Source organism: Neovison vison, chromosome 13, assembly GCF_020171115.1.
Source record: "Neovison vison isolate M4711 chromosome 13, ASM_NN_V1, whole genome shotgun sequence".
Taxonomy (NCBI): domain Eukaryota; kingdom Metazoa; phylum Chordata; class Mammalia; order Carnivora; family Mustelidae; genus Neogale; species Neogale vison.
In genome coordinates this window covers 106,950,232-106,977,354 of record NC_058103.1, presented here as the reverse complement: position 1 = coordinate 106,977,354, position 27,123 = coordinate 106,950,232, and the positions used below count along the sequence as shown (strand labels likewise).

Sequence of the window (27,123 nt, the reverse complement as noted above, 5' to 3'; positions counted from 1 at the left end):
TTGGAAAGAGAATGATCCTTTCCTTTTGGACAGAGGTTGCTTTTCATTCTATAAGTAGCTATTTTGTTTTATTTGCAATCTGAATTATTATTATTTTTTAAAGATTTTATTTATTTATTTGACAGACAGAGATCACAAGTAGGCAGAGAGGCAGGCAGAGAGAGAGGAGGAAGCAGGCTCCCCGCTAAGCAGAGAGCCTGATGCAAGGCTCGATCCCAGGACCCTGGGATCATGACCTGAGCCGAAGGCAGAGGCTTAACCCACTGAGCCACCCAGGCACCCCTGAATTATTTTTAAAGTAATAAAACATACCATTTTAATGGGAAAAAATCACCTACCAACTGGACATAGATGGTTGTTACTCTTAGGATTGTTCCCACCCAGTCTTTTAAACGTGTACAGTTTATATCATTTAAACGTGTGTTTAGAATCTGGGATTCATAGATAGTGTTTCTGTCCATTATCTATTGTGAACTCACAACACAGTAGGGCTGGGGTTGTGAAGTAGGCAGGACAGGACTATTTAACCCATTTTTCAGATGAGAAACTGAGGCCCAGACATGTGATGTCACTTGGTACAATCACATCTGCTGGAACCAGCTCTCTCCATTATGTCACAGCTGTTTCTGTGTTAAGAGCCCGGATTTCCACAACAAAGGGTTTAAGGTCATGCTTTTATTCAATTTCAATTTTTTAAATTTAATTTTTAAAAGATTTTATTTATTCAATTTCAGTTTTTCAGGTTTTCTATTTCCAACCTAATAAATATTCAAAAAAAATTTTAAACACAACAAATAAGCATTCCCAGTACTCACACTGCCAGAGGAAACCTCCCTGAACGATGTAAGCTCTACCACCCTTGACTTTTTCTGTGCATATCCTAACATATCATTTATCAGGTTCCCAAACATAGAACTGCTTCATAAACACTGTTTGGTGACTTTTTTCCCCCACTCACCAATATATCTTGGACATCTTTCCATTGACAGGGCTCCTAAAAACACGTTTTAACAAAACAGAAAAGATTTTAAATGAACACTAAAAGTGATTCCATTGCCCTCTTGGTTAGAGGGTTGGAAAGTGGCTCAGGTTAGAAAGGTGTGGAGCCCTTGCTTAGGAGACAGTGCAATGCAGGCAAGGCTGTGTCCGTGCAGAGGACACTGGGGTGATGGTAAGCAGAGCAGACCAACTTCTGTTGGCTGCAGTGATTGTACCATATCTGAGAAAGGTACCCCTTTTTTCTCCCTTCTTTCCTCCCTCCCTCCTTTCCCACACATAACAAGGAAATGTTCTTTGTCAGAGAAGTATCAGCTTTTGGGTACCTGGAGCACAATTTCTATGGAAAGCCTGGGAAACTTTGGGGTTGCTCTGGTGGAAAACCTGCAGGCAAGTTCAGCTACGTAGCCTGAAAGAGGCTCTTGGAGGCGGGATTTATTAGGTGGAGGAGACCTGGATGGAGGTGGAGGTCTTATTTCCCAGATGGGTTCTACTTGTCCTTCTCCACTTGTCCTTTTCCATCAAATTTTCCTGGGCCAGGATCTTACCTCCCACCACCCTTTGCCTCCATGTCCCCTCTCCCCTGCTGGCCCCAGCACTGACGTGGGCAGCTGCTGGAGCTGAAGGTAAGACCCTGGGAGAGAGCTGGGTTTGCCTGTGGCATGAGGGAGGGAGTGAAGCAGGCTTATGTGCATTCTCTAAGTCTTTGGGCCACAGCAGGCTTCCAGGCCTGTGGCCAGAATTTTCTCCCAATGCCCTTGAGCTAGTTCTCCTTGGCTGCATTTAAATTGTTTCATACCCATTTCCCCATGAGCCAAGGGACCTTCATCAAGCACACTGCTGCTCCATTCCCTCTCCAACCTTGACCTAGCCTATATCCAGGGACCAGCATCATTTGCTTTGTTGAGAAACTGGGGCTCTCAGCCAGAAGCTAGCCCTGCAAGGATAGAGGTGGAGGATTCAGGAAGACCCCCCCCCCGACACATACAGTTGGTCCAGAACCTGCTCTGCTTACCACCACCCCAGTGTCCTCTGCACGGACACAGCCTTGCCTGCATTGCACTGTCTCCTAAACAAGGGCTCCATACCTTTCTAACCTGAGCCACTTTCCAACCCTCTAACCAAGAGGGCAGAGAATACCACCTTTATCCATCCTACCCCTCCTAAGCAGTGCGTGTGTTGCGTGCGGCTTCCTGGGGACCCTTCCTCAGGCATCCTTAGCCATCTGATGGCTGCTGAGACAGGCAGGTGAAAAGAACAAGGGATTTGGTACTGGAAGACCTGGGTTCAAGTTTTGACCCTGCTCCACCTGGGGAAATAATGCCCTTGTGCTTCCGAGCCTTCGTCTTGTCATCAGTGAAATGGAGGTTGCGATGCCCTCTGTCTCTTTAGATTGTTTTGAGGGTCAGATGATATTGCATGAACAAAAGGGATTTTTATCAGGGAGGGAGGAGTTAATATAGGCAGGGGGTAAACAAATTCACACCATATAGAAGGCTGTATAATTAAAAGTAAGTCTCTCACTGCCTGCCCTACCCCCATCCCAGGTCCCCTCCCCAGAAACAACTGCCCTCACTCGGGACTTCGGTGCAAGCATGTAAGCGTGCATAACCTCACACACCATTCCGCACCAAAAACACTTTAGAGATTGTCCCGTTAGAGCACACATGCAGCTGCCTCCTTTTTAACAGCTGCCTTGCATTCCGTTGTACAAATGTACCCAAACTGATTTAGCTAGCTCCCCCCCCCACAGATGGCCCCTTGGATTGTTTCCAGTCTTCTGCTATTATCCTCGTGGCGCTAGAGTGAATATCATTAAACAGGTTTTTGTGTACATGTCTGAGAATATCTGTAGGATAGTCCTTGAAGTGGGGTTCCTGGGTCAAAGGGCACGTGCAGGGTTGATTTTAACATATTGCCAACTTGCCCTTGAAGGAGGGTGTACCGATGGGCATGGCCACCAAGACTAAAGTACCTTCCCCCCATTCCTTCATCCACACTGTGTGTTATTAAACCTTCTGATCTTTGCCAATCTGGAAGGTGCAAATGGTATCTCACAGCTTTAATTTGCGTGTTTTATTATGAATGAGGCTTGAAAGTGAGATGCTGGAGGTAGTTCAAGCTGGGGGGGAGTGGGACCCAGGACAGCTCCCTGCGGAGTTACTGTCCACCTCATAGGTGCCCTCTCCCCTTCCCAAGGCTCATCATTCTCCCCAACGGGGTCCTCCAGATCCTGGACATTCAGGAGAGTGACGCAGGCTCCTACCGCTGCGTGGCCACCAGCTCTGTCAGCCAGCGATTCAGCCAGGAGGCCCTACTCAGTGTCGCCCACAGAGGTAAGGGGCAGGCCTGGTGGGGGAACCCCCAGGGGTTTCAGGCATCAGCCTCCTCAGAGTTGGCAGGTGCCTCGTGAGATCCAAGCTCTGCTTTCAAATTGCCATTGGGCAGGTGAGGCGAGGTAACGCAGAGAAGGCAGTACCACCCAGGAAGTCAGAGATAGAAGGGGTTGGAACCCCGGACTCCAGGCTCCCAGTCTAGGGCTGTTTTCCTACAGAGGCTCTGTGCTCCCTAAGGTTGGGTGGGGCATCCGGGCTAGGGGCAGAGGTGGGGAAGAGGGGAGGGGAGGCATCTGAAGAGGAGTATCAGGAAGCTCTGGTCCTGGCCCTTCTGGGCATCAGCGGATTCCCCCCTTGCTGCTGGCTGGACACTGCAAATCTGGTACCCAGCAGTCTGGTGCTCCTGTCCTCTCCATTTCTCTGAAAAACTCCTGTCCCAGTATGATGCAGTAGGAAGGGCGCAGGCTTTGGGGTCGGAAAGACCTGGTTGAAACCTGGCCTCTCTACTTACCATCTCTGCGACCCTGTGCTGTTATCAAATGTCTAGCTCAGGTGGGTTGTGGGAATAGCTGAGGTAAGAGTGGAAAGTGCCCAGCACCTAGCAAGTGCTCAACAGATCTTAGTGCGGGCCTTCCCCAAGGGCCTCTCACTTGCCTTCCTCTGCCATGGCACCCCCTCCCAACCCTGCCCTTCTGCACATCTCTTCCCATCCCCCTCCTCATCCCTCCCACCTCCAGGGACCCTACTTGCCTGTGGCTTGACTGGTAGGTCTCCTAGTCTGGTCCTTTCCCTCCTGCTCCGGGAAGTATCTGCCGCCACCTGCTGGACACACCCGGTATTCCTCAGGCTGACCCAGGGGACAGGGTCACGGGGAGAACTTGGCAGGGAGTCAGAGCTCAGGGAGCTGCCAAGATGGTGGAAACTCGAGCCTGCCTCCTGCCTTTTCCACAAGGGAACCCAAAGCCCTCTGGAGAAGGGACTTGCCTAAGGTCACACTGCATTAATGGCATTGAGGGAACCAGAAACTTTGTTGACTCCAACCCCAGGCTCCAAGTCTACCAGTGACTCTGATGATCCTCTGCCAGCAGGGTGGGTTCCATTTTCAGGGAAGAATGGGGGTGGTGTGCCAGACGCCAGGTTATTCCTCCCCTGGCTCCAAGAGAGAGGGCTCTGGGTTCCGGTCCCTACTCTGCGGAACTATGCGGCTGCTTTCCCCATCTGTCAGATGAAACCTCAGCTGTTCCCTGCCTCACCTGCCTCACCAGGTGAGCATCAGGTGAGGGACTGCAAGTAAAGACACCTCATGGTAAGGCTGCTTGCTGGCCTGCCCTCTCCACAGGGTCCCTGGCGTCCACCAGGGGGCAGGACGTGGTCATTGTGGCAGCCCCAGAGAACACCACGGTGGTTTCTGGCCAGAGTGTGGTGATGGAATGTGTGGCCTCCGCTGACCCCACCCCTTTTGTGTCCTGGGTCCGACAGGGTAAGTGGAGGGAGGGGACCCAAGGGCATGGGGAAGGAGTGTGCGGCATCTCACGTGTCCCCAAGGTGGGATGCTATAGGGGTGACTGCTCCATGTGGTGGGAGCTCTTCTCCCAGGGCTGAGCGTGGGTGGGGGAACTTGGACAGACTTAGGCATCAGTCCATGTAGCATGTTCCTTTAGGAAGCACTTTGCGTCTGCCACTCACAAAATTGTCACTGAGACCTTACTCAGGGTGGGCTCAACAGTGTTGCAAGTGAATGTGTGAGGGCTGGAGTCAGGGGAAAGCAGGCCCCCTCCGCTGGGCTGCAAAGCTGCCCTTTGGCCCCACTCAGATTGCTGCAGCCTTGTGTGCTTGGATTTGTGCTGGGCACAGTGAATTAAAAAAAAAAAAAATCAGATGGGGAGAGACAGGGACCCTGCCCTTTGAACTCATAGTCTGGGTGAGGGCAATAAAACACACACCCAAGAAGAGAGGTTCGACGGCATCGGGCAGCAAGTGCTGAGTGCCAGGCAGGACTGCTTTCCAGCAGGGGCTATCAGAGTAGTGAAGGCTGCTGGCCCCACGTCGCTGCCGTCTACTGAGCACTCAGCCCACCCTCCTGCCAGAGCCTAGACCAGCCCTTGGAAGGGAGCAGGGGTGAGGACTCTTATTCCCACTGGATGGATGAGGAAACAGAGGCTCAGAGAGCTAAGGCCCAAACTTTAGAGCCTGTTCTCTTTCTCATACACCACTTCCTACACTCCTGTACAGAAGAAAAGTAAAGTTTTGTTTTGGTTTTGTTTTTAAGATTTTATTTATTTATTTTAGAGAGAGAGTGCATGGGGGACACACATGAGGGGGCAGAGAAGAGAGAGAGGGATAAGCAGACTCTACACTGAGCATGGAGCCCATGCTCACTGTAGAGTCTTCTCTACCCTGAGATCCTGGAGATCATGACCTGAGCTGAAACCAAGAGTTGTACACCCGACTGGCTGAGCCACCCATGCGCCCCAGCAAGGATTATTTTTGTTTCTGTTTGTTAGTGAGAAGTGACTTGTCTCAAGTTGATGGCAGAAGTCTTAACTCTGCTTTCTTTTTTTTTTTTTTAAAGATTTTATTTATTTATTTGACAGAGAGAGATCACAAGTAGATGGAGAGGCAGGCAGAGAGAGAGAGGAGGAAGCAGGCTCCCTGCTGAGCAGAGAGCCCGATGCGGGACTCGATCCCAGGACTCTGAGATCATGACCTGAGCCGAAGGCAGCGGCTTTAACCCGCTGAGCCACCCAGGCGCCCCTTAACTCTGCTTTCTTTACCTTTCTTCCCTGACTCAGTCTATTTTATACTGTCTCCTTTCCATAAGTTTTTAATCTCCCATCCAAAAGAGTATATAATGAATACACAGAGTTTAAAGAAAAATAATAAACTGAACAACTATTTACCTCCCACTGAACTGATGAGATAAAACAGTGCTAGTATCTTTAGGCCTTCATGACCCGCACACTTCACTGGACTTGGGACACCGGCCTAATTAGGGGATCTTGGCACCAGCAGGACCCTCATAATATTATTGGGATAGGCTTGTGGCATTGCCCAGAAGTTCTAATATTAATGTTTCTCAAATCCTGACCTTGCGTCAGGATGACCCAGGGAGCTTGTTAGAACTGCAGGTTCCCTGCCTTCATGCCTGGACAGTTGTGACCCAGGAATCTTTTTTTTTTTTTTTTTAAAGATTTATTTATTTATTTATTTTTAATTTATCAGAGGGGGGGGGAGAGCAAGCACAGGCAGACAGAATGGCAGGCAGAGGCACAGGGAGAAGCAGGCTCCCTGCTGAGCAAGGAGCCCGATGTGGGACTCGATCCCAGGACGCTGGGATCATGACCTGAGCCGAAGGCAGCTGCTCAACCAACTGAGCCACCCAGGCGTCCCTATGACCCAGGAATCTTAAACTGCCTTAGATCCTTGCTATTGAAAGGGTGGTTTTTGGACCTGCCACCTGTACCTAGGCAGAAATGCAGAATCTGGGGCTTGCCCTAAGCGTCTGCATCTTAACAAAGTCCCCTGAGATTCTGTGATTCGAGTGCACAGTGATGATTTGAGAATTGCTGTCCCAGAGAATCCCGACACGGGTGGTCCTGGGAACTCCCTTGCGGAAAGTCTGCTAATAGCACTCCTGGACAGAGATTGGGAAGAGAAAGGCTGGAAAAGGACTTCCTTCCTGATACCTGTCACTGTCAGGGAAGGGACATGCCTTTTTGTTTTGTTTCCTTCTGATTTCAAAGGTTGTATGTTCATTGGAAAAAACTGGGAAAAGCAGAAACAGAAAACATTCCACCACTCAAAGAGATTGAAATAGTTAACATACAAGTGTATTTTCTTCCAGATTTTTTTTTCTGTGCACATGTACATTTCCCCCCTGAGTTTGGGAGCATGCTATATTTACAGTTACAAGTCTTACTTTAATTCAATAGTTTATCATAACCATTTCCCCATCTCTAAAACTTTTCAAAAAGTAATTTTAATGATAATGACTATATTCCATCATTTGAATATAGCCATAATGCAGTTTGCCAGTTCCTACCATTGAATTTTTAAGTCCTTTCCCATTGCCCACTGTTACAGTGATCAGTGATCAGACCTGTCCTTATCTCCCCAGGACAGGTGCCCACAAATGGGATCCCTGGGTCAAAGTCCAAGTGGAGCCCCTCTCAGCATTTACCCTTTCTCTGGCAGCTTACCCTTTTTTTTTTTTTTTTTAAAGATTTTATTTCTATTTATTTGACAGAGAGAAATCACAAGTAGATGGAGAGGCAGGCAGAGAGAGAGAGAAAGGGAAGCAGGCTCCCTGCCCAGCAGAGAGCCCAATTCGGAACTCGATCCCAGGACCCTGAGATCATGACCTGAGCTGAAGGCAGCGGCTTAACCCACTGAGCCACCCAAGCGCCCACAGCTTACCCTTTTTAAAAACTTTCTCAATTTGATAGGTGAAAATTAACATCTGTGTTTTGGTGTGCATTTCTCTGATTATGTGAAGTTGAACACTTTTTTGGTGTTTCTTGGTCATTTGCATTTCTTCTCTGGATCTTCTTTGTATGTTCAGAAAGCAGGGGCTTTTAAAATGGTTCTCAGGGGCGCCTGGGTGGCTCAGTTGGTTAAGGTGTCTGCCTGGGTCTCCAGTCATAATCCCAGGGTCCTGGGATCAAGCCAGGCATGGGGCTCAACTGCTCAGTGGGGAGCCTGCTTCTACCTCTCCCCCCTGCTTGTGCTTGCTCTCTCTCTCTTTCTCAAATAAATAAATAAATAAATAAAATATTTAAAATAAAATAAGATAAAAATGGTTCTCATTTCAGATTCAAGATAAAAATTCTTGCATATATTCAAATCTTTGGTTCTGGTCAGACCTTTCCAGCCATATGTTCATCACAATATTTGGAATAAGACCATACAGGAGGAGCGTGTCCTTCTTGACAGAAATGAATTTATTAATAATGGTAATAGTAATAACTGACGAGTGTACTGAGTACCTGTTCGGTGCCTGCGCTGTGCCTGGCTTTCTCACAAACCTTATGGGTCCCACCCTCCCAGCATCCTTCCAGCTAGGGACTCTCCTCTCGCCATTTTACAGACGGAGACAGGAGGGCTCAGAGACGGTCAGCCTCTAGCAAGTGGAGGAACTGAGGTTCAAACAAGGGACTGTTGTGTTGACACTCTTAGGCGGGTGTGGAAATCCCCCGGTCCCACCCCGGATCCTGAGTGTAGATGCAGGGGCAGTCCTCGGTGCCCTAATCCACCATTCTTCCTCTCCCCAGATGGGAAACCCATCTCCACGGACGTCATCGTCCTGGGCCGCACCAACCTACTCATCAGCAGCGCGCAGCCCCGGCACTCGGGCGTCTACGTGTGCCGCGCTAACAAGCCCCGCACGCGCGACTTCGCCACCGCCGCCGCCGAGCTCCGCGTGCTGGGTGAGGCGGGGTGGGGAACTGGGCAGTGGCGGGGTGGGGAGGGGAGTGGGCAGGTCGGCTAGGGCGAGCGAAGGGAAGTTGGGGACGGGGGATGGGCAAGTGGGTGTCTTAGAACGATTGAGGGGCGATCCTGGAGGATGAAAAGGGACAGAGCTGGGGGTCCGGCACTCCGGGAGAAGTCCTTCGTTAGGATGGGTACTGGAGGGGACAGGCTAGAGGACTGGCGGCGGGGGAGTGGGGGGAAAGAGATTGGAGGATAAGGTAGAGGATAAGTTGAGGCAGGGAGAGAAAGTGGGGATGATCAGAGCATGACTTGGGTGTTGGGGGGGTGGAGAGAGGAGGGCTGAGTGGGACCTAGGTCACGGGGGGAGGGGTAGGACTGAGGGTTAAGAGACAGTGGTGTGGTCCAAGTGACACGAAATACTGGACAGGGTTGCTCAGGGCTGGGGGTAACTGTGGAGAGAGGTAAGTCTCCAGGTGCAGGGGACACTGGAAGGAGGGGAGAAGGAGGTTACGGCACCTGAGGGAGTGTGGTGAGGCTCGGGAGGACCAAGGGTACTTAGGGGAGGCTCAGAAGGCCTGGGGACAATTCGGGGCGAGGAGGAGAACGGCCAGCGCGGGGCTGGGGTGAACCCGGGAGGAGCAGAGGTAGAGCGGCGCTGCCCGCGAGGATCTGGGGGCCGGCGACTCAGGGAGAGGTTGGAGCGAGTAGAGGGCGCGCGGGAGCCGGCCAGAGCGTCCGGGGAGGCGGCAGAGCCCCTCGCGGCCGGAGCGCGCGGTCAGCGTCCCCCTCCCCGCCCCCAGCGGCCCCGGCCATCTCGCAGGCGCCCGAGGCGCTGTCGCGGACGCGGGCGAGCACCGCGCGCTTCGTGTGCCGCGCGGCCGGGGAGCCGCGGCCCGCACTGCGCTGGCTGCACGACGGGGCGCCGCTGCGGCCCAACGGGCGCGTCAAGGTGCAGGGTGGCGGCGGCAGCCTGGTCATCACGCAGATCGGCCTGCAGGACGCCGGCTACTACCAGTGCGTGGCCGAGAACAGCGCAGGCACCGCGTGCGCCGCCGCGCCCTTGGCCGTAGTGGTGCGCGAAGGGCTGCCCAGCGCCCCAACGCGGGTCACGGCCACGCCGCTGAGCAGCTCCACGGTGCTGGTGGCGTGGGAGCGGCCCGAGCTGCACAGCGAGCAGATCATCGGCTTTTCCCTCCACTACCAGAAGGCACGGGGTACGTCCGCTGGGGACCCGCATGGGGGCGCCCGAGTGGGGGGGCACAGGTTAGCCGACGGAAGGGTTGCCGCGTGGGTGGGTACTCTTGGGGATAGAAAGGGATGGGGTGGGAGCCCGCGGGAGAGACCTGCATAGATGTGGGCTAGGTCATAGCCTTCGACGCCCTGCTGGAAGGGTTAACGTGTGTGGCTCATTAACCCCTAGTCACAGTCTGTTATGATAGATGAGGAAGAGAATACTTTTCCTCCTAGGGAAAATGCCTAAGCATTCCTGGAACTAGTTTATTAACTGCAGCAGGAGTCACTTCAGGTAGACACCAGAAAGAACTTCCTAACAGGTGGAGGAATTAATACAGTGAAACTAGAAGCTGGAGAAGTCTATACTCTCCAGCTCAGATGATCTGATGATCAGGTTATACACAGATTATTCTAGAGGCTGGGACAATATGAAGGATCCCTAGATAGCCTCCAGCTGGCAGACCTTCGAGGGTGGCTCTCTGACAGTCCCTTTGGCCCCTGTGTCACTGCCCCAGGCATGGACAATGTGGAATACCAGTTTGCAGTGAACAATGACACCACAGAGCTGCAGGTTCGGGACCTGGAACCCAACACCGATTATGAGTTCTACGTGGTGGCCTACTCCCAGCTGGGGGCCAGCCGTACCTCTAGCCCAGCACTGGTCCACACACTGGACGATGGTAGGGCCTCTCAACTTTCAGTGGGCACCTTGGGTTCCAGAGAATTCCCTGGGGGTGGTAGCTCGCTTCTTTTTAAAAATGCCAAGGCACTTTTACCTGCCCCGTGTCATCTTCTGTGCCCTGTGAGGGAGTGGGTGAGGGTTCTTCCCAACTTACAGTTTGGGACACTGAGGCCCAGAAAATGAGAGTGACTTGCCCAAGGTCAGTAGTACAACTGGAACTTGAGTCCAGGTCTTGATTCCCTGTGTCATATGTCCCTTCTCAATATCACTGTGCCATCTGGTCAGCAGGGGCCGGTGACATGAACCCACTGGATGTAGAAGATTGTGCCCCAAAACTTTTTCTGGCTTTGGGGTGGGAAGGATATCCCCTCATCTCCAGTTTGGGGCTCCCCTGAGAGGCTCCCTTTCCTCCCTCAGATCCTGGTCCTGGGCCTACTTCTGACTTGCTGTGTGACCTGGGCAAGTCTCTGACCGCTCCTGGGCCTCACCTTCCACGTCGGTGGAGCAGAGCTCACCCTGATGTTCTTCTGTCTCAGTCCCCAGTGCAGCGCCCCAGCTCTCCCTGTCCAGCCCCAACCCCTTGGACATCAGGGTGGCGTGGCTGCCCCTGCCTCCCAGCCTGAGCAATGGGCAGGTGGTGAAGTACAAGATAGAATACGGTTTGGGAAAGGAAGGTAAGTGGGCACAGGGTGAGAGCTCCACCCAGCTGGGACTTGTTGCTACGAAGGGCTGGCCAGAGCAGCTGAGGGTCCAAGCAGGGATGCGGGGGACGTCTGAGGAAATGATGTCTGTGGAATAGGGAAATAGGAACCTGGACAAGAGGAGTGAGTTCTGGGTGTAGGCAAAGGCAAACAGGCATAACTCAAGACATAGGGAGGCCCAGGATCTAGCTTCACTTCATCTATGGCTATAGTGGATAATGCTGTTAAGTCCCTGTCTCAGTTTCCTCATCTGTGAAATGAGGCAGGTAGCCTAGGTAATCTCTAGAATCCCTTCTATCTCAAAAAGACCCGACAGGGCTGTGGAGGGCGTGCTTGCGGTTTTGGGGAAACAGAGCATTGGGGAGGGCGTGTCAGGGCAGATATAAGGATCTAGAGGAGAGGGTATGCAACGGATAAAGAGTTGGGGGAAGACAAGTGGCTGGGGGTCAGGGTGAGAGTGAAGAAGGAGGGAAGAGTGAGGAAGGAGGCTTGGGCTCTGGGAGACAAGCCCTTGGGCCTGCACCCTACTGTGTGTGTGCATGTATAAGGGGACGGTCATAACAGCTCATGGAGAAGTGTGGTGTCCATGCCATGGTTCTCTCCATGCTGAGCTGAGGCTGTTGACCTGCATCAGCCCAGGCTGGAGGCCCAGGAGTCCACTCTGGAGCCATGGAGCCTGTCCAGGCACCGAGGGATCTGTGCTGAGAGGGCACTGAGGAACCAGGATCTGGGGTGGAACAGCTGGTATAGGGGAGTTTGGGGGTCATGGGTCTTCAGGTGGCCGCCCAGCAGCCATGTTTTCTGTCCTAGCAGATCAGGTTGTCTCCACCGAGGTGCCTGGAAACGAGACACAGTTGACGCTCAGTGCCCTTCAGCCCAACAAGGTGTACCGAGTACGGATTTCGGCGGGCACTGGGGCTGGCTACGGAACCCCCTCCCCGTGGATGCAGCACCGGACGCCCAGCGTGCACAACCAGAGCCACGGTACAGGGGCTGAGGGGAGAGGAAGGGTGGCGTGTGTGACCACGTGGGCATGTGTGTGCCTTTGGAACGCAGGCCCCAGCACCCTCTCTGTCAGAGACCCTCCACAGATTCCCCAGCTGGATGGGCCAGGGAGGATAGGTGTTAGAGGCGAAGGGCTGGCCTTTACAAACAAACCTGGGCTCCAGAGTCCCTTCTATCTGCTGTGTGACCTTGAACAAACCATTCACCGCTTGGAGGTTTCACTTAACTGCCACGGGTTGGGGGTGGCATTGTGAGGATTACCAATGCATTGTAAACAAGTGTTTAGTCCATAACAGGAACTTGGCAGATAGTAGTTGCTTCCAGAGTGGGACCGTTGAAACCGTTTGTCAAGAGGTCCAGTAATAGAATGATTGAGTAGACAGTACGCGTGCCACGTTCTGTCAGAAACTCGCACGCGTACTGTCTGTATGACGTTGGACAAGTTACTTAACGTCTCAGTTTTCTTCTTTGTAAAATGGAGACAATAGTATTTTTATCATTTTATAGGGTTGTGAGAATAAAGTCAAAATACACACCCAAGGAGCTTACTATGTCTGACGCATAGTAAGGCCCCACTCTTAGACTCCAAGTAGGCTCCCCACACCAATGACTCCTTCCGTCCTTCCCGGCCTCAGCAACCCTCGGTACCCCCTTGCCTGTCAGTTCAACTCTAGGCTGAGCTGAGGCCTGGCTCCAGGGGTGTGGCCGTGGGCCTATGCATTGTGGGGAGGCTGGCAAGGCTCTCGCTCAGTGCTCCCTTCCTCCTTCTGGCTTCCTCCTGCTCCGTTCTCCTCTCCCATTCCTGGCTTACTTCTCCTCATTCCTCCTTCTCTCTCTCCGTCTTGTTGTCCTGCTCCTCCGCCCCTAGTCCCTTTTGCCCCTGCAGAGCTGAAGGTCCGGGCAAGGATGGAGTCCCTGGTGGTGTCGTGGCAGCCGCCCCCTCACCCCGCCCAGATCTCTGGCTACAAACTCTACTGGCGGGAGGTGGGAGCCGAGGAGGAGGCCAATGGCGAGAGTCCTCCAGGGGGCCGCGGAGACCAGGCTTGGGATGTGGGGCCTGTCCGGCTCAAGAAGAAAGTGAAGCAGTATGAGTTGACCCAGCTAGGTGAGGAGGGCTGCGGGAGGGAGCGAAACAGATAGAGCCTTGGTGGGGAACTGGGCAAGGTGGGCATGGGAGCTGGGAACAGAATGCTCTCAGGGATGAAAGTGGCCTCAGGTCCCTCTAGCCAGTGACCCCCATGACCTTCCCCAGCCCCTGGCCGGCTGTACGAGGTGAAGCTTGTGGCATTCAACAAACATGAGGATGGCTATGCGGCAGTGTGGAAGGGCAAGACAGAAAAGGCTCCCACACCAGGTGAGAGGGCTGGGGAAGGAGAGGGAGGAGGGCTTTGTCGAGGGGTCCGTGGGCCGCTTCCTTTCACTTTCCTCTGGGCCAGCCCTGGTGGTCAAGCCATCTGGTAGCTCCGACCACACCCAGACCCATTCTTCTCAGTTTAAAGGTCCTCTTCTAGCCCCAGACAGCCTCTGGTGTAGAGAGAAACTTTAGTCCATGCAATGTCCTTCAAGCGAACTACCAGATTTTCATTACCCATGAACAGTGCTAATCGGGAATGTTTGGACAGAGAGAAACCTTGTGGCTGATCAGTGACTCCTGACCCTGTTTGATCTTTTTTTTTTTTTTTTTTAAGATTTCATTTATTTATTTGATAGAGATCACAAGTAGGCAGAGAGGCAGGCAGAGAGAGAGGGGGAAGCAGGCTCCCTGCTGAGCAGAGAGCCCGATGTGGGGCTCGATCCCAGGACCCTGGGATCATGACCCAAGCGGAAGGCAGAGGCTTTAACCCACTGAGCCACCCAGGTGCCCCGACCCGGTTTGATCTTTAAACGTTTTTTTAAAACACATCCACCTACAGCAAACTATCAGCCTGTCTCTTTATGCTAGGCAGGGAGAGCCTCCCTATGTGGCCCATCAGGGAATGGAGGCTCAGAGAAGTGAAAGGACTTGCCCAAGGTCACATAAAGCTTAAACTAGAACCGAGACCCCTGGTTTCCCAACAAAAGTCTGCCCACTGTATTACACTGCCTTGTGGCTCTGGGTGGGCCACCTTCCTTGTCCATTATGACACCCCCTCACCCCTGACTTACCAAGCTGTTTTTCAACGTGTGTTTTATCGAAGGGAACACTCAACCCAGAGCCAAGAAACCTGTTCGAATTCCAGTTTGTTCATTGAGCAAATCTTTTTTACTGTCTACTACCCTGTTGTAGAAATTTAGTGGTGAACAATACAGATAAAGTTCCCACTTTTGTGTTATTTTGTATTTATGTAATAAACACGTCATCCTATAGTACTTACTTACTTAGGTCAGCTGCTGTAACAAAAATACCCTAGATTGAACGGCTTAAACATTTTCTTTCTCACAGTCCCGGAGGAAGTCCAAGATCAAGGCATCAGCAGAGTCAGTGTCTGGGGAGGGCCCATGTCCTGGTTTGTAGACCATAAGCCCTCTTCTCACCGTGTCCTCACATGGCAGAAGGTGGGCTAGAGTGCGCTCTGTGGGCTCTTCTATATGGCACAGTTACAGACTGGAAGTTTGTGCCCCTCCCCTTCCCCCCAATTCTTATGTTGAAACTCCACCCTCCAGTATGCTGTATTAGGAGGTAAATAAAGTTAGACAAGATCAGGAGGGTGGGGCCCTTTAAAAGTCACAAGAGATTTCCCTTCCTCTCTCCTGTCTCCTCCATACGTTCATACAATAAGAAGTTGGCAGCCTGTAACCCACACGTGGGCTCTTACCAGAACTTGAGCATGCTGCTACCCTGGTCTCAAACACCAGCTTCCAGAGCTCTGAGAAAGAAATTTCTGTTGTTTGTAAGCCGCCCAGTCTGTGGTACTTTGCTATAGCAGCCCGGATGGACAAAGATATGCACTAATCCTGTTCAGGAGCCACCCCCCTCAACCACGGGTTCAAATTTCAGCATATGAATTTGGGGAATTCAGTCCATGACAATAGGCCAGCCCCTTTTCTGGATGTTTAACAAAAATGAACTAATTTAATGCTCCTAACAACACTATGAAGGATGTCCTGTTCTCAGCCCCACTGACATAGGGAATGGAGGCACAGAGAGGTTAAGGAGCTTCTCCCAGGCCACACAGCTAGTAGGCGGCAGAGCTGGAATTAGAACCAGGACCACTTGACTCCCAAGTCTGTGCTTTTAATTGCCATCATTTGCTGCCTTTCTGTAGAACAGTCTGCTTTATATATGACCTTGGCAAAAATCACTTAAATTCTTGGGAGCCTCTGTTTCCTCAGCTGTGTGGTGGGGATGATGCTGCTTAGCTCACAGGATCAGAAGACAGAGGGTGAAGAAAGAATGCCTTGGAACTGTGAACCACTACCCATCTTTCGGGATGGATGTCCTTCCTCCTTTCCTCACACCCTGTTTTCACCTTCCAGACTTGCCCATCCAGAGGGGACCACCCTTGCCCCCCGCCCATGTCCACGCGGAATCGAACAGCTCCACGTCCATCTGGCTTCGGTGGAAAAAGCCAGACTTCACCACAGTCAAGATTGTCAACTACACTGTGCGCTTCAGCCCCTGGGGGCTCAGGAACGCCTCCCTGGTCACTTATTACACCAGGTGGGAAAGCCAGCCCACGCTGCCACAGGCCAGCGGGGTGAGCGGGGGGAGGCAGCAGATGGGGACAAGGGGAGGGACCCAGGGATTCAGGAAACTTTCCTGGCTCACATATTACAGCGGGACACACTGAGGGTCTGCTGGGGCCAGGTAGAAAAGGGGAGTCCCTTCTATCCCATCCCCTCCCAGCAGAGCCTTGCACTCAACTTCAGGGAATGTGCCGCAGGACAGACCTATTTCTCCAACCTCAGAGGCCTCCTGACAGGATGAGGAGGAGACGGCTGTTGTCCTGAGAGAGTCCCCAGTCAGACAGGGAGGCGGAGCCGCTGCCCTGAGGAGCTGCCCGTTAGGCAGAGGGAAAAATCGCATAAAAATACTGAAGACATCATAAAGCACATAAAACAGATAGACCAAAACAAAGTAGGGAGACAGAGATACGTACAGCTGAAGCTGAAGTGCATTAAGTCAAAGAAAAGATGCGTCAGAGATGGATCCTTGGGTAGATAGATGATGACTTGGATGAATCCAGGAAGGTTTCCCGGAGCAGGCGCCTAGTCTGGAGATTTGGACAGACTGCCTTGGGACCTCCCTGTAGGAATCCTGGGTGGTGTCTGTGTCACCTCCCCCCCCACCCCCCACCCCCCACCCCGCACTGGCCAGTGAGTTGATTTACCCAGGGTAGGGCCTGGGGCTGGCAGAGCAGATTGGGATGGGCCTGGCCTGCTGGGAGGGAGCTCCTGAGAGCACCAGTCGCATTTCTTGCCTCGGCAGCTCTGGAGAAGACATTCTTATTGGTGGGCTGAAGCCTTTCACCAAGTACGAGTTCGCAGTACAGTCCCACGGCGTGGACATGGACGGGCCTTTCGGATCCGTGGTAGAACGCTCCACCCTGCCTGACCGTGAGTGGCTGCCTTGCCACCTATTCCATCTTTTACCCCACTCCTTCCTGCTCCGATGGCCCTCTTTTTTGACATGTGCCTCAAAACCCTATTTCTGTCTATCCCTGGCTTCCATTCATGCTGGCCAGTCCTGTGCTGGTCTTAATCACTTAGTCCTAAACACAAGGAGACTTAGAGGAGGGGCTTCTTGTATGAGACTGCCAAGAGCTCACTGAGCTGGTGACAAGGGGCCGGGTCAGGGAGGCTGGTGTCCTGGATTCTACGTCCTGCCCGCCCACAGGGAAGCTTGGGCAGGTCCCTTCCCCCTTGGGCCTCTTGTCCCCATCTATAAAAGGATGGAACCATTCGCTGTGCACGCCCGTGACTCTGGAACCTCTGGAAATGGCATTCCAAGACGAATGGACTTTTGTTCTCCCAGAAGAGGCTCTTTGGTTCTGCCTGCCCTAGCACTGTTCCCCTTCCCATGGACAGAAGATCTTTGTCTTGGGTGGGATGGGACGCGAAAGCCGTGCACTCCCTGGCGTTCGCTCTTGAAAAAACTGCTTACAGGTCGTCTCCCACCCGTCTATCACATCAGTTATTATGGTCTTAAACTGCATCAGGAGTTTGGGGGGGCCCCATGTTCTCTCAGAAGAGGCTTTGTGTCATTGGCTCCCCAGCACCGCTGGCTATGTGACAGATGGGGATGTTTTCTCCTTTTGCAGATGGGGGGACCAGAGCTGAGAGGGTGAGAGGCGAGGAGGCTTCTGCCAGCCTGTGATGCTGTGGCTGCCTCACGCCTTAGAGCCCTGGGTCCCCGGCCCACCCTCTGCTGGGCCTTGAAGCCCTGAAACCCCAAATCTCTGTCCCCTTCCAACTCACTGTTCACCTGTGTCCCTACTTCTCCTTCTCTCCCTTCCCCAATCACCCCTACCCCCAGGATCAGTTTCTTCTCTGAAAACAAAACCACAAAGGTTGTACTTCTCCTACTGGGATGGCCATGACCCTTAGAAACTGTGTCAGGGGCAAACACAGACAAAGGCTATACAGGGCATCAACTGATTTTATGTGAAGGTCTGTGGGTAGCAAGGGGAGTTAGGAACTTTCATTGATAAATAGTTTTAAACTCTACTTTATGTTAAACTTGACCATGGACTAGAGGAGAAACAGCATGGGAGTTCAAAATGAAATGTAAGCCTTCCAGAAAATTTTGAGCTCTGCCCCCAGGTCTCTGGACACCAGACAGTCTCCTCCAGCTTTGGAAGTATTGGGGTATGGAAGGTTGAGGTCTGCACCAAGGAGTGAAAAAGAGTTTCTGGGAGGGGAGGAATGTAGTGAACACCTCTCCCCTGCTAAATGTTTTCCAGAAACTCCTTAGTTAGAGATCAGATGTCATTTTGTTTTGTGGTTTGTCCTCACGCCCCTGTCTCCCGGCTGCCCCCAGAGCTGGGGCTCTCAGTGACGGTGCCTGTCCCCATCTCCTCCCATGTACCCCAGGGCCCTCAACGCCCCCATCTGACCTGCGCCTGAGCCCGCTGACACCATCCACCGTTCGGCTGCACTGGTGCCCCCCCACCGAGCCCAATGGGGAGATCGTGGAGTATCTCATCCTCTACAGCAACAACCACACCCAGCCCGAACACCAGTGGACCCTGCTTACCACGGAGGGTGAGGGCTCCTGCCCCAGGGCCTCTGAGCAAAAGCTTCCCCACCCCCTCCCTTTTCGAGCCCCTCCAGGGTCTGGGCTAGTGGTGAGAGTGTGGCTGAGGTTTGTTCCATGGGTGTCTGGGAGAAGCAGGCAGAAGCTGTGCCTGGGTGGGACAGCAGACCTTCTTAGTCTCATTTTTCCAGGCTGTCCCTTCATCCTGCTCCCATGCCCCCAACCCTCCAGCCCTGCTTTCCTTGCTTTCCCCTGCCTCCAGGAAACATCTTCAGCGCTGAGGTGCATGGCCTCGAGAGCGACACGAGGTATTTCTTCAAGATGGGGGCACGCACAGAGGTGGGGCCTGGGCCCTTCTCTGGCCTGCAGGATGTTATCACTCTCCAGGAGAAGCTCTCAGGTATGAGGGCAGGAAGGGAAGAATGGGTCCACCCTGGGACAGCTTGAGGTCTTCTGAGGCCCCTGGAGTTAACCTCTAAAGTCATCTCTTCCAGGGCCCCGCCCCGGGGCACAGCTACCCTTTTATTGTTTTGGGCAGCTGGCTTCCTGATTGGGTGGGCAGAGGACAAATCTGAAGGGGGTAGTTCAGTGGCGGTTCAGTCAAGAGGTCAGATTTATGGAAGACTGGCTTAGTTCTTTGAAAGAATGCTTTGATTGGAGGATTGGCTTAGAGAGGGGATGAACTTTAGGGGGTGGGAGAGAGCAGCAGAACTGGTTATGTGATTTGCAGGGCCAAGGGTGAAATGAAAATGTGGGACCCTTGTTTAAAAATTAGAATTGCAAGACGGTGATAACAGAACCTTAAACGGAGCATGGCATCCTGAGTGTGGGCCCCGTGCAACCACTCTTGTGGCACACTCATGAAACCAGCCCTAGTGTGTTTTATTGGGAGGCCAGGTTGACAGAGAGGGACCGGAAGTTCAGATGTCCACTGGGGAGGACAGTCGGAGAGGGAGTGGTGGACCCCTTTTTGTAGCAGAAGATTTTGTTTCTAGAGGGTGAGACTCAGGCCAGTGATCTCCTGAGGAAGCCATAGAAATCCTGGTCTATTGGGGCGCCTGGGTGGCTCAGTCATTAAGTGTCTGCCTCTGGCTCAGGTTGTGATCCCAGAGGGATCCAGCCCCGCATCAGGCTCTTGGCTCAGCCGGAAGCCTGCTTCTCCCTCTCCTACTCCCCCTGCTTTTGTTCCCTCTCTTGCCTCTCTCTTGCTCTCTCTGTCAAATAAATAAATCTTAAAAAAAAGAAAAGGAAAGGAAAGAAAAATCCTGATTTATGAACCCTGGACCTCGTCCTGGCCTTGACCTATTCTGTCCCCTCTCTGTCCCCTGCCAGACTCCTTGGATGTGCACTCAGTCACAGGCATCATTGTGGGTGTCTGCCTGGGCCTCCTTTGCCTCCTGGCCTGCATGTGTGCCGGACTGCGCCGCAGCCCCCACAGGTGGGTGAAGGAGCCAGTCTGCCTGCAGAGAAGAGAAACTTCCAGAAGGGCAGCGGAGATGAGAGGGTAGGGAAAGTGGCCATGACTTGCCCGAGGTACCCCCATAGGCCCCACTGAAGCTAAGACTCTGGAGTGAAGGGATTGGGAATGATGTCCTCATGAGAATGGGGAGTGGGTTAGGAAGCCCTGGCCTACCTCCTCAGCAAGGGCGAGCATAGGCCGAGCTGCCTTCTCTCACTGTGTCTGTCACTGACAGCGTCTTGGAAAGAGAGACCCCTAATCTCCAGACACCTGGACCTGGGGAGTGGGGCGGGGAGGGGAGGAGGAAAGGTCCTATTTGCAGTGTCACAGCTGTTTTGAACCTAGTTTCTTAATCATTGCCTAGACAGGGAAACCAAATTCCAGAGATGGATGGGAACCTGCTGGAGGACATAGGCAGGACTAGATCCCAGGCCTGCCTCCACCCCTTTCTGACCACTGTGCCCAATTCTCTGTCTTCCCTTCCAGGGAAGCCCTCCCAGGCCTGTCCTCCACAACTAATGCTGGGAACCCCGCCCTGTACTCTCGAGCCCGCCTTGGCCCTCCTAGCCCCCCAGCTGCCCATGAACTGGAGTCCCTTGTGCACCCTCGTCCCCAGGACTGGTCTCCACCGCCCTCAGACATGGAGGACAGGGCTGAAGTGCACAGCCTTATGGGAGGCGGTGCTTCAGACTGCCTGGGTCACTCCAAAAGAAAGGTAAGCCTGGAGCCTGGGTGGGTCACAGCCCCACACTACGACTCATTCCCAAACAGGACACCAGGGGGCGCAAGAGTCCAACATGTGACCCCTTAGAGACGCTCCTTCACCCTCCCCCTCCCTTTCCCAGGGCCAGCTGCAGGGGAAAAGGATCTCTCTCTCCTTCCTCCCTGAAAAGGTTGGCAGAGTAGGGAAGCAGATGGGCCTCCATCCCTGGCAGAATAGGTCATCCTGGTTCTCACGGAAGGGAGTAAGGGCCCACAGTGGACTGTTTGCTGGTAACTCAATTTGGCCACACCACCCTCCTCGTCCTGCGAGCTGGAGAAACCTCTAAGCCCCAGTCCCCACCCCCCCACCCCCCCACAGTATGAAGGACAAGTGAGACCAGGACCTGGATAAGGTGGGCTCACATAGGGCAGGTCCCTTCCATACTGCCAATGGTAGCTCCTCCTGCACTTCTCTGAAGAACCTGTTCAAACCCTTGTGTGCTTCCTCCCTCTTTCCCTGCCTTTGTGGTGAAGGAGACCCTGCCTGGCTTGAACACCTCTAGGCTCTGTGGTACTGGACTGTTCTGCAGGAGGACTTCTCCATCCTCATGTTCACCCCCAAACTCTTGGTCCCTCCCCAGAGCCTTAGCAGGGAGGTGGCCAGGAGGCCAAGAGTCTCCATCTACTTCCCTCTCTTCGGCTCCCCTCTCCCAGCCAAGCCCTCAGTGCTCCCATCCTTTCTCCCCTCACAGATCTCCTGGGCTCAGCCAGGTGGGCCAAGCTGGGCAGGTTCCTGGGCAGGCTGTGAGCTGCCCCATGCAGGTGCCATGCCTTCTCTGACCCGGGCTCTGCTGCCCCCTGCTGGAACGGGGCAGACACTGTTGCTGCAGGCTCTGGTGTATGATGCCATAAAGGTCAGTGTCCTGGGAGGGAGAGGGAGGAAATGAGAGAAGGGGCTCTGTGTTTGTGAAAAGCAAGTAGTGAGATTTCTCTTGACCCCTGATGATAACTTCCATGGGGATGGAATTCTAGTTAGGAGGTCCCTGGAGCCTCCGAAGGTGGGGGGGGGCAGGCAGTTTGCAGGGATCTGTCTCACCTGGGTTAAGGACAATCGCTCCTCTCCTGATGCCTTAGTGGGTCCCAGCAATATTACCATGGATCTGAGGGAGGGCCTGGATTGAGTGCATTCTACCCTTCCCCCTACCCACTGAGGCTCTGACTAAATCTGGTACTTTTAGAACTCTGGGCAAAGGCAAATGCGTAGTATTCCATTCTCCCCCTGCCTTCACATAGGCCTGATCATCATCTCTTAGAGGACAGCAGTCGCTGTGTTCTGGGGCTTGGGGGAAAGGGGTCAGTCCTTCTCTGCCCCAAGTATGTTGGCCACTTTTTTAAAAAGACATATTTATTTTAGAGAGAGAGAAAGATTGAGGGGGGGCAGTTAGAGGGAGAGAATCTTTAAGCAGACCCCCCCACTGAGCACAGAGCTGAAAGCTAGCTCAGTCCCAGGACCCAGGAGATCATGACCTGAGCCAAAACCACGAGCTGGGTGCTTAACCGACTGAGCCACCCAGGCGCCCCTGTTGATCATTCTTCTGATGATCACTCTCAGCGATGGTCACCCTGTCTTTACATTCTCGGCTCTGACCAGGGCAACGGTAGGAAGAAGCCACCCCCAGCCTGCAGGAATCAGGTGGAGGCTGAAGTCATCGTCCACTCCGACTTCGGCGCATCCAAAGAGAACCTTGACCTCCACCTCCAAGACCTGGAGCCTGAGGACCCCCTGCCTCCAGAGGCTGCTGCCCTCCCTTCGGGAGTCACAGATCTAGGGCAAGGGGTAGACTGGCTGGACAGGGAGCTGGGAGGGTGTGAACAGGCAAGCCCTGGGCCAGACAGACTCACCTGCCTGCCAGAGGCAGCCAGCGCTTCTTATCCGTACCCAGACCTCCAGCCCAGTGAGGCTCTGGAGGAGGCCCCCGGGAGCAGCTGCCAGCCAAAGGCCCCCTACCCGCTAGGAACCAGCCCAGGCCTGCCCAGAGCTCCAGTCCCCTCTTCTGCCTAGCTCCCCTAGAGGGTGCAGTTTGGGGCAGGCTAGGATGGATCATGGGACATGGCCCATGTGGCCGAGTAGGTATGCCCATGTACCTGCAGTTCCTGCGCATCGTCACGGTGTCTGAAGCCTCCCCGGAGGCTGTGGCTGTGGGGAGAGGAAGAAATGGGAGTATCCACTCCCCCCACACTCTGGCACCTGTCCTGTGGGAGGGACCTGTGAAGCGTGGCTCTATGTGACGTGCACATGTATGCGCTAGCTGGCGAACTGGGAGACTTTGGCCAGGTAGAGGTCCCAGTGGCCTAATTGATCCTCCAGGTCAGGATAGTGCCCCAGAGTGGTTAGTCCCTAGCCTTGTGGGCGTCCCACCTCCGTCACCCAGCCGTTTATTACACACTCTGAGAGTGTCTGCAATGCCCTGTCTGACAAAGACAGCCCCGGCCCATTTCCCCTTCTGGCTGGGCTGAGTGCAGTAGGCTCTGGTTGCCTAGCATCTTCGTCTTGTCACTACCCATTGGTCTTGTCACTACCCATCGCTGATGTCACTACCCATCGCCCAGTCCCTATTGCCCCAACTGAGAGGGTGATTCTGGCTCCCCTCAGAGCAACTCTGCATTTCGTTTTGTCATTTGGGAAGTGCCTGGTTTTGGAAATCCTTTGCCCTGGCTCTCCTGTCCTCCCTTCCCCTCCACTCCTCTTGTGCTCTGTCTCCAGTCAGCCCCCTGCTCCCAGTTCTGCCCTGCTCTTCCTCTGGGATCCGCTTTCCTGTCCACTCCCCTGTTTCTCTGTCTCCTGTCTCTGCTGTCTCCCACCCCTCTCCTGGACTGCGTCATGTGGTTCACCTGCCTGGGGTCAGTCTCTGCACCCTTCCCTAACAACATGACTACCTCACGTCTGCTCTGAGGCCACAGCCTGACTTCTGTGTCCGCCATCCACTTTACCCGCCATCCTCCTGCCCCTCTTCTCTTTGTGCCACCATATGCCCCCTGCCCCAGGCAGACTGCCCCTCTTAGGGGAAGATCTTCCAGTTTCCCTTGTGTCTTTCTCCCTGGGATTAAGGTCGGAGGATTCTCCTTGGAGTTGGGTGATGCAAGTCACACTGGGGGACTTCTGAGACAGGGAAAAGGGAATGTGACTTCTCCCTTTGAGGCAGGGAGGCAGGGTTGGCTGGATGGAGGGGGTTTGGGCTCTTCCTTCCCAACTGAAGCTGAAAGGGGAGAAGGAGAGTGGGGATGGGAGGCACCACAGCCCAGGAGCTTCCCTCTCACTCTGCACACCTGGAACAGGAGCTCATGGATGAGGGGTGAGGGGAGTTTCACCCTTTGGGGGCTGGCACTGAGGCCTTTGCACAGGACAAGGGTAATTGGCTCATTTCATTTTGTTGTTTTTTTTTTTTCCTTTAAATTCAATCCTAAAGTCCTTTTCCATTGACCTGTCACACAGGGACAAGCTGGACTTCTATTTCCTGTGTAGAGAAAACAAGGTCATTTATTTGATTTTGTACCCCAGCCTCTCCTTGGAGCTTAGGATGTGGGGGCTTTTCTCCCTAAATGCATCTTTTTTAACTGATCAGCACATCAAGGGTTAATGCTGGCTTCTGGGCCAAATTAGAAATAACCAGTCTATCTTTCCCCTCTTCTTCTTCTTCTTCTTCTTTTTTTAATGGTGACATGTCTCTCAAGCAGAGTTGCAGCTCCCTCAGACCCTTTCAGCATCTGTGTTTATTACTCTCGGGTGTCACTCCCGCCTGACATCCGCACCTACATCTCCCTCCCCTCCCTGCTCCAGCGGGGCTGGGAGAGCGAAGATTATTCCTGCTGGCTTGTAGCTCCCTGAAGATGGAATTGTCGCTTGTACTCTTCCTGTGGCATCCAGCGTCACCATGGCCGAGGCCACTGTCTGTGTTTTGCCTTTGCTCTGAAGGTCAAAAGCCTCTTTTTATTTTGCTGGTTTGCTCTGCTCCGCCCCCCCCAAAAGGGAGAGGAAAAAAAAAAAAAAAACTGCCCTGAATCAAATGGCTGTTTTAACAGTAGGCTCTTAGCATTACACCACATAGTCATTTTTCATGTTCTTGTTTAACAGGCACTGAGGTTCTGGTTTAAATTAAATAGCTGCAAATGAGACAATTTATAACCCATTAGGTTGGGTGGAAAATTGTTTCTCAAAAGCAAATAAGTAATAAATCTGGTATCTGCCTATAACTCACAGTTGATAAGAAAGTGGCCATTACTCACTAGCATTATATATTATTTGGGCTCTGGGTAATTTGGAAGTGTTAGGTTTGTGTCTTTGTAGCAGTATTTTTATTAGAAAAGAGTCTATTGGCCTTTTACAGGGTATTAATCCCTTTGTCACCTACCATCGATGCCTTGTGTTTTTTGAGTCTCATTTAGAAACCTTCCTTTTCTTGATGCATGACAAGTGTAATCGGTACCTGCTCATTTATTTGTCGGTATTTAGTTTATGCTATTTTATTTAATTCTTTTTTCCAGCATTTTTTCCTCTTCATAAATATGATATTCTTTAGTGTTAAGCCAAGGCATTGATCATGTATCTGTCCCTATAATGAATTAATAAACTATTTTCCAAAAATGTGGAATGACTAGAATTTCCTCAGCCTTTCTGTCCTAGAGAGTGTATTTCCTGCCAGGCTGGGAAATGCTGAGTTTCTGAGGGTAGAGAGCAGGTGGTCATGGGAAAGAACCAGACCACCCTTCAGACTTAAACTTTGGAAAGAGGCTTTCTTTGATTGCAAACTTACAGGCTTTCTTGGGGAATCTCTTTCCAACTGGGCACAGGCTTTTTTTTTTTTTTTTTTTTTTAACTTTCTTGGGTGCAAAGGAGAAGTGAACGAGCAACTCCAGAGATTTGGCCTTAACAACTATTTTTCTGTGTAACTCTGGTCTCCAGAGTTGCTCACGGCTGCATGGTAACACATATGGACACTGTGCCTACAAGCTTAGAGACCCACGCACACACACACTCACCTTCACAAACACCCTTGGATCCGTTAACTCAAACATGGGCATGCAGCCACGCGCAAAACTCCACACCCACGCCCCACATGCATCTCAGGATGATACTCTGCTAAGATCTTTCCAGAGCCTGGTAGGAAGCATGCTTTTCTACTGAGGGAACCAAGAACCAGAGGCTGCCCTGCCTGGGACCACCCCTAAAGTGGCTGATGGGCCAGACCCGTGTTAATTGACAGATCACAGGGAGAGATACTGCACATTCTGCAGGCAGGCGAATAGCCATTATTTGCATATCACTCTCAGACCAAGGGTTGTGATAAAGAAGAATTAAACACTTGTCAAAATGAATTTAAAATGACAGCAACTCAGGACACCAATTTGACCTCTCTGAGTCTAGGACAAGTCAAGAAGGGGTTGTTGAGAATTCAAGCCCTGCAGGAGGGAAGTCCAGGACTCTGGGCCCCGGCAGCCCCCCTCCCTCCCTTTCTTATGGCCAGTGGAGGCCCATCACTCCTGCCCCTCCTCATGGTGAAATTGGTTTGGGGTTTGGGTGTGTTCTCCAACCTTGAATTTCTCCACTGCCTCCCATGGCTCACTCATATACCTCAAGTCCTGCCTTCTAGACTCATCTTCCAACTGCTACTGGAGAGTCAGGAGTCCTGGGCTGGGCAAACCCCACCAGCAGTAAACTTATCTGATCTCTGGAGGCCTGCACTTTTTTACTCATCTGCACCAAAGTTAGGTTTATGGATGGTTAACACTCCTGACTCCAAGATTCCAGAGTTGGTATCAAAAGAGAAACCTAGTTATTCCTCCTCATCCCAGTCCAATGTTGGAAGAAGAAATAGCTGAGTGAGGCAAAGAGGACCATCTTTAAATCTCCTGATCTTAGAACGGAATAGATGGACTAGCTCATCACGCTGGACTCAACAGAAGATCATTTAATAATGAGTGGCCAAGATTCAAGATCTCTGAGCATTAACATGGGTATGTATCTCCTAAGAGGTAATACATAACTATCTTCCCTAAAATTCGTGCACTCCTTGGCTCACGTGTTCTCAGACATGAAACATTGAGAGTCTTCTTTGTGACATAGAAATGTTATTGGGAGTTTCGACTTTCAGTTTGCTTTCCCAGATACCAGGTCATTTGTTAGAACCCGTGTCCTTTAAATATCCCTGGCAACGAGCAGGAGAGATAGGATTATCTTTATCTCTCAGATAACCTCTGAGAGTGACTGCCTGGGTTGGCTGGGCTAGACAGTACTGGGGTCGAAACCCACGTTACTTTTGACCCACGGCCTCGGGGAAGCTGCCTTCCTACCCCTTCCACCTCCGGTCCACTCAATGCCAGAACTCTGTAGTTTAGAGAGGCCAGTC

The 27,123-nt window shown here is 52.5% G+C and overlaps 1 protein-coding gene across 1 annotated transcript in view; it reads left to right on the top strand.

Annotated features, from left to right (window-relative positions):
* Positions 1-25,365, top strand: part of IGDCC4 (immunoglobulin superfamily DCC subclass member 4) — a 40,513-nt gene extending 15,148 nt beyond the window's left edge. The window contains exons 4-20 of the mRNA XM_044230485.1: positions 3,196-3,332; positions 4,672-4,812; positions 8,603-8,758; positions 9,563-9,976; positions 10,511-10,675; positions 11,214-11,351; positions 12,192-12,362; positions 13,252-13,488; positions 13,636-13,737; positions 15,840-16,023; positions 16,792-16,919; positions 18,396-18,566; positions 18,821-18,958; positions 19,891-19,996; positions 20,504-20,732; positions 21,472-21,633; positions 22,371-25,365. Coding sequence (XP_044086420.1) covers positions 3,196-3,332; positions 4,672-4,812; positions 8,603-8,758; positions 9,563-9,976; positions 10,511-10,675; positions 11,214-11,351; positions 12,192-12,362; positions 13,252-13,488; positions 13,636-13,737; positions 15,840-16,023; positions 16,792-16,919; positions 18,396-18,566; positions 18,821-18,958; positions 19,891-19,996; positions 20,504-20,732; positions 21,472-21,633; positions 22,371-22,781 — 3,190 coding nt within the window. The 3' untranslated portion in view covers positions 22,782-25,365. The remainder of the gene's footprint in view (positions 1-3,195; positions 3,333-4,671; positions 4,813-8,602; positions 8,759-9,562; positions 9,977-10,510; positions 10,676-11,213; positions 11,352-12,191; positions 12,363-13,251; positions 13,489-13,635; positions 13,738-15,839; positions 16,024-16,791; positions 16,920-18,395; positions 18,567-18,820; positions 18,959-19,890; positions 19,997-20,503; positions 20,733-21,471; positions 21,634-22,370) is intronic.
* Positions 25,366-27,123: the final 1,758 nt, after the last annotated feature.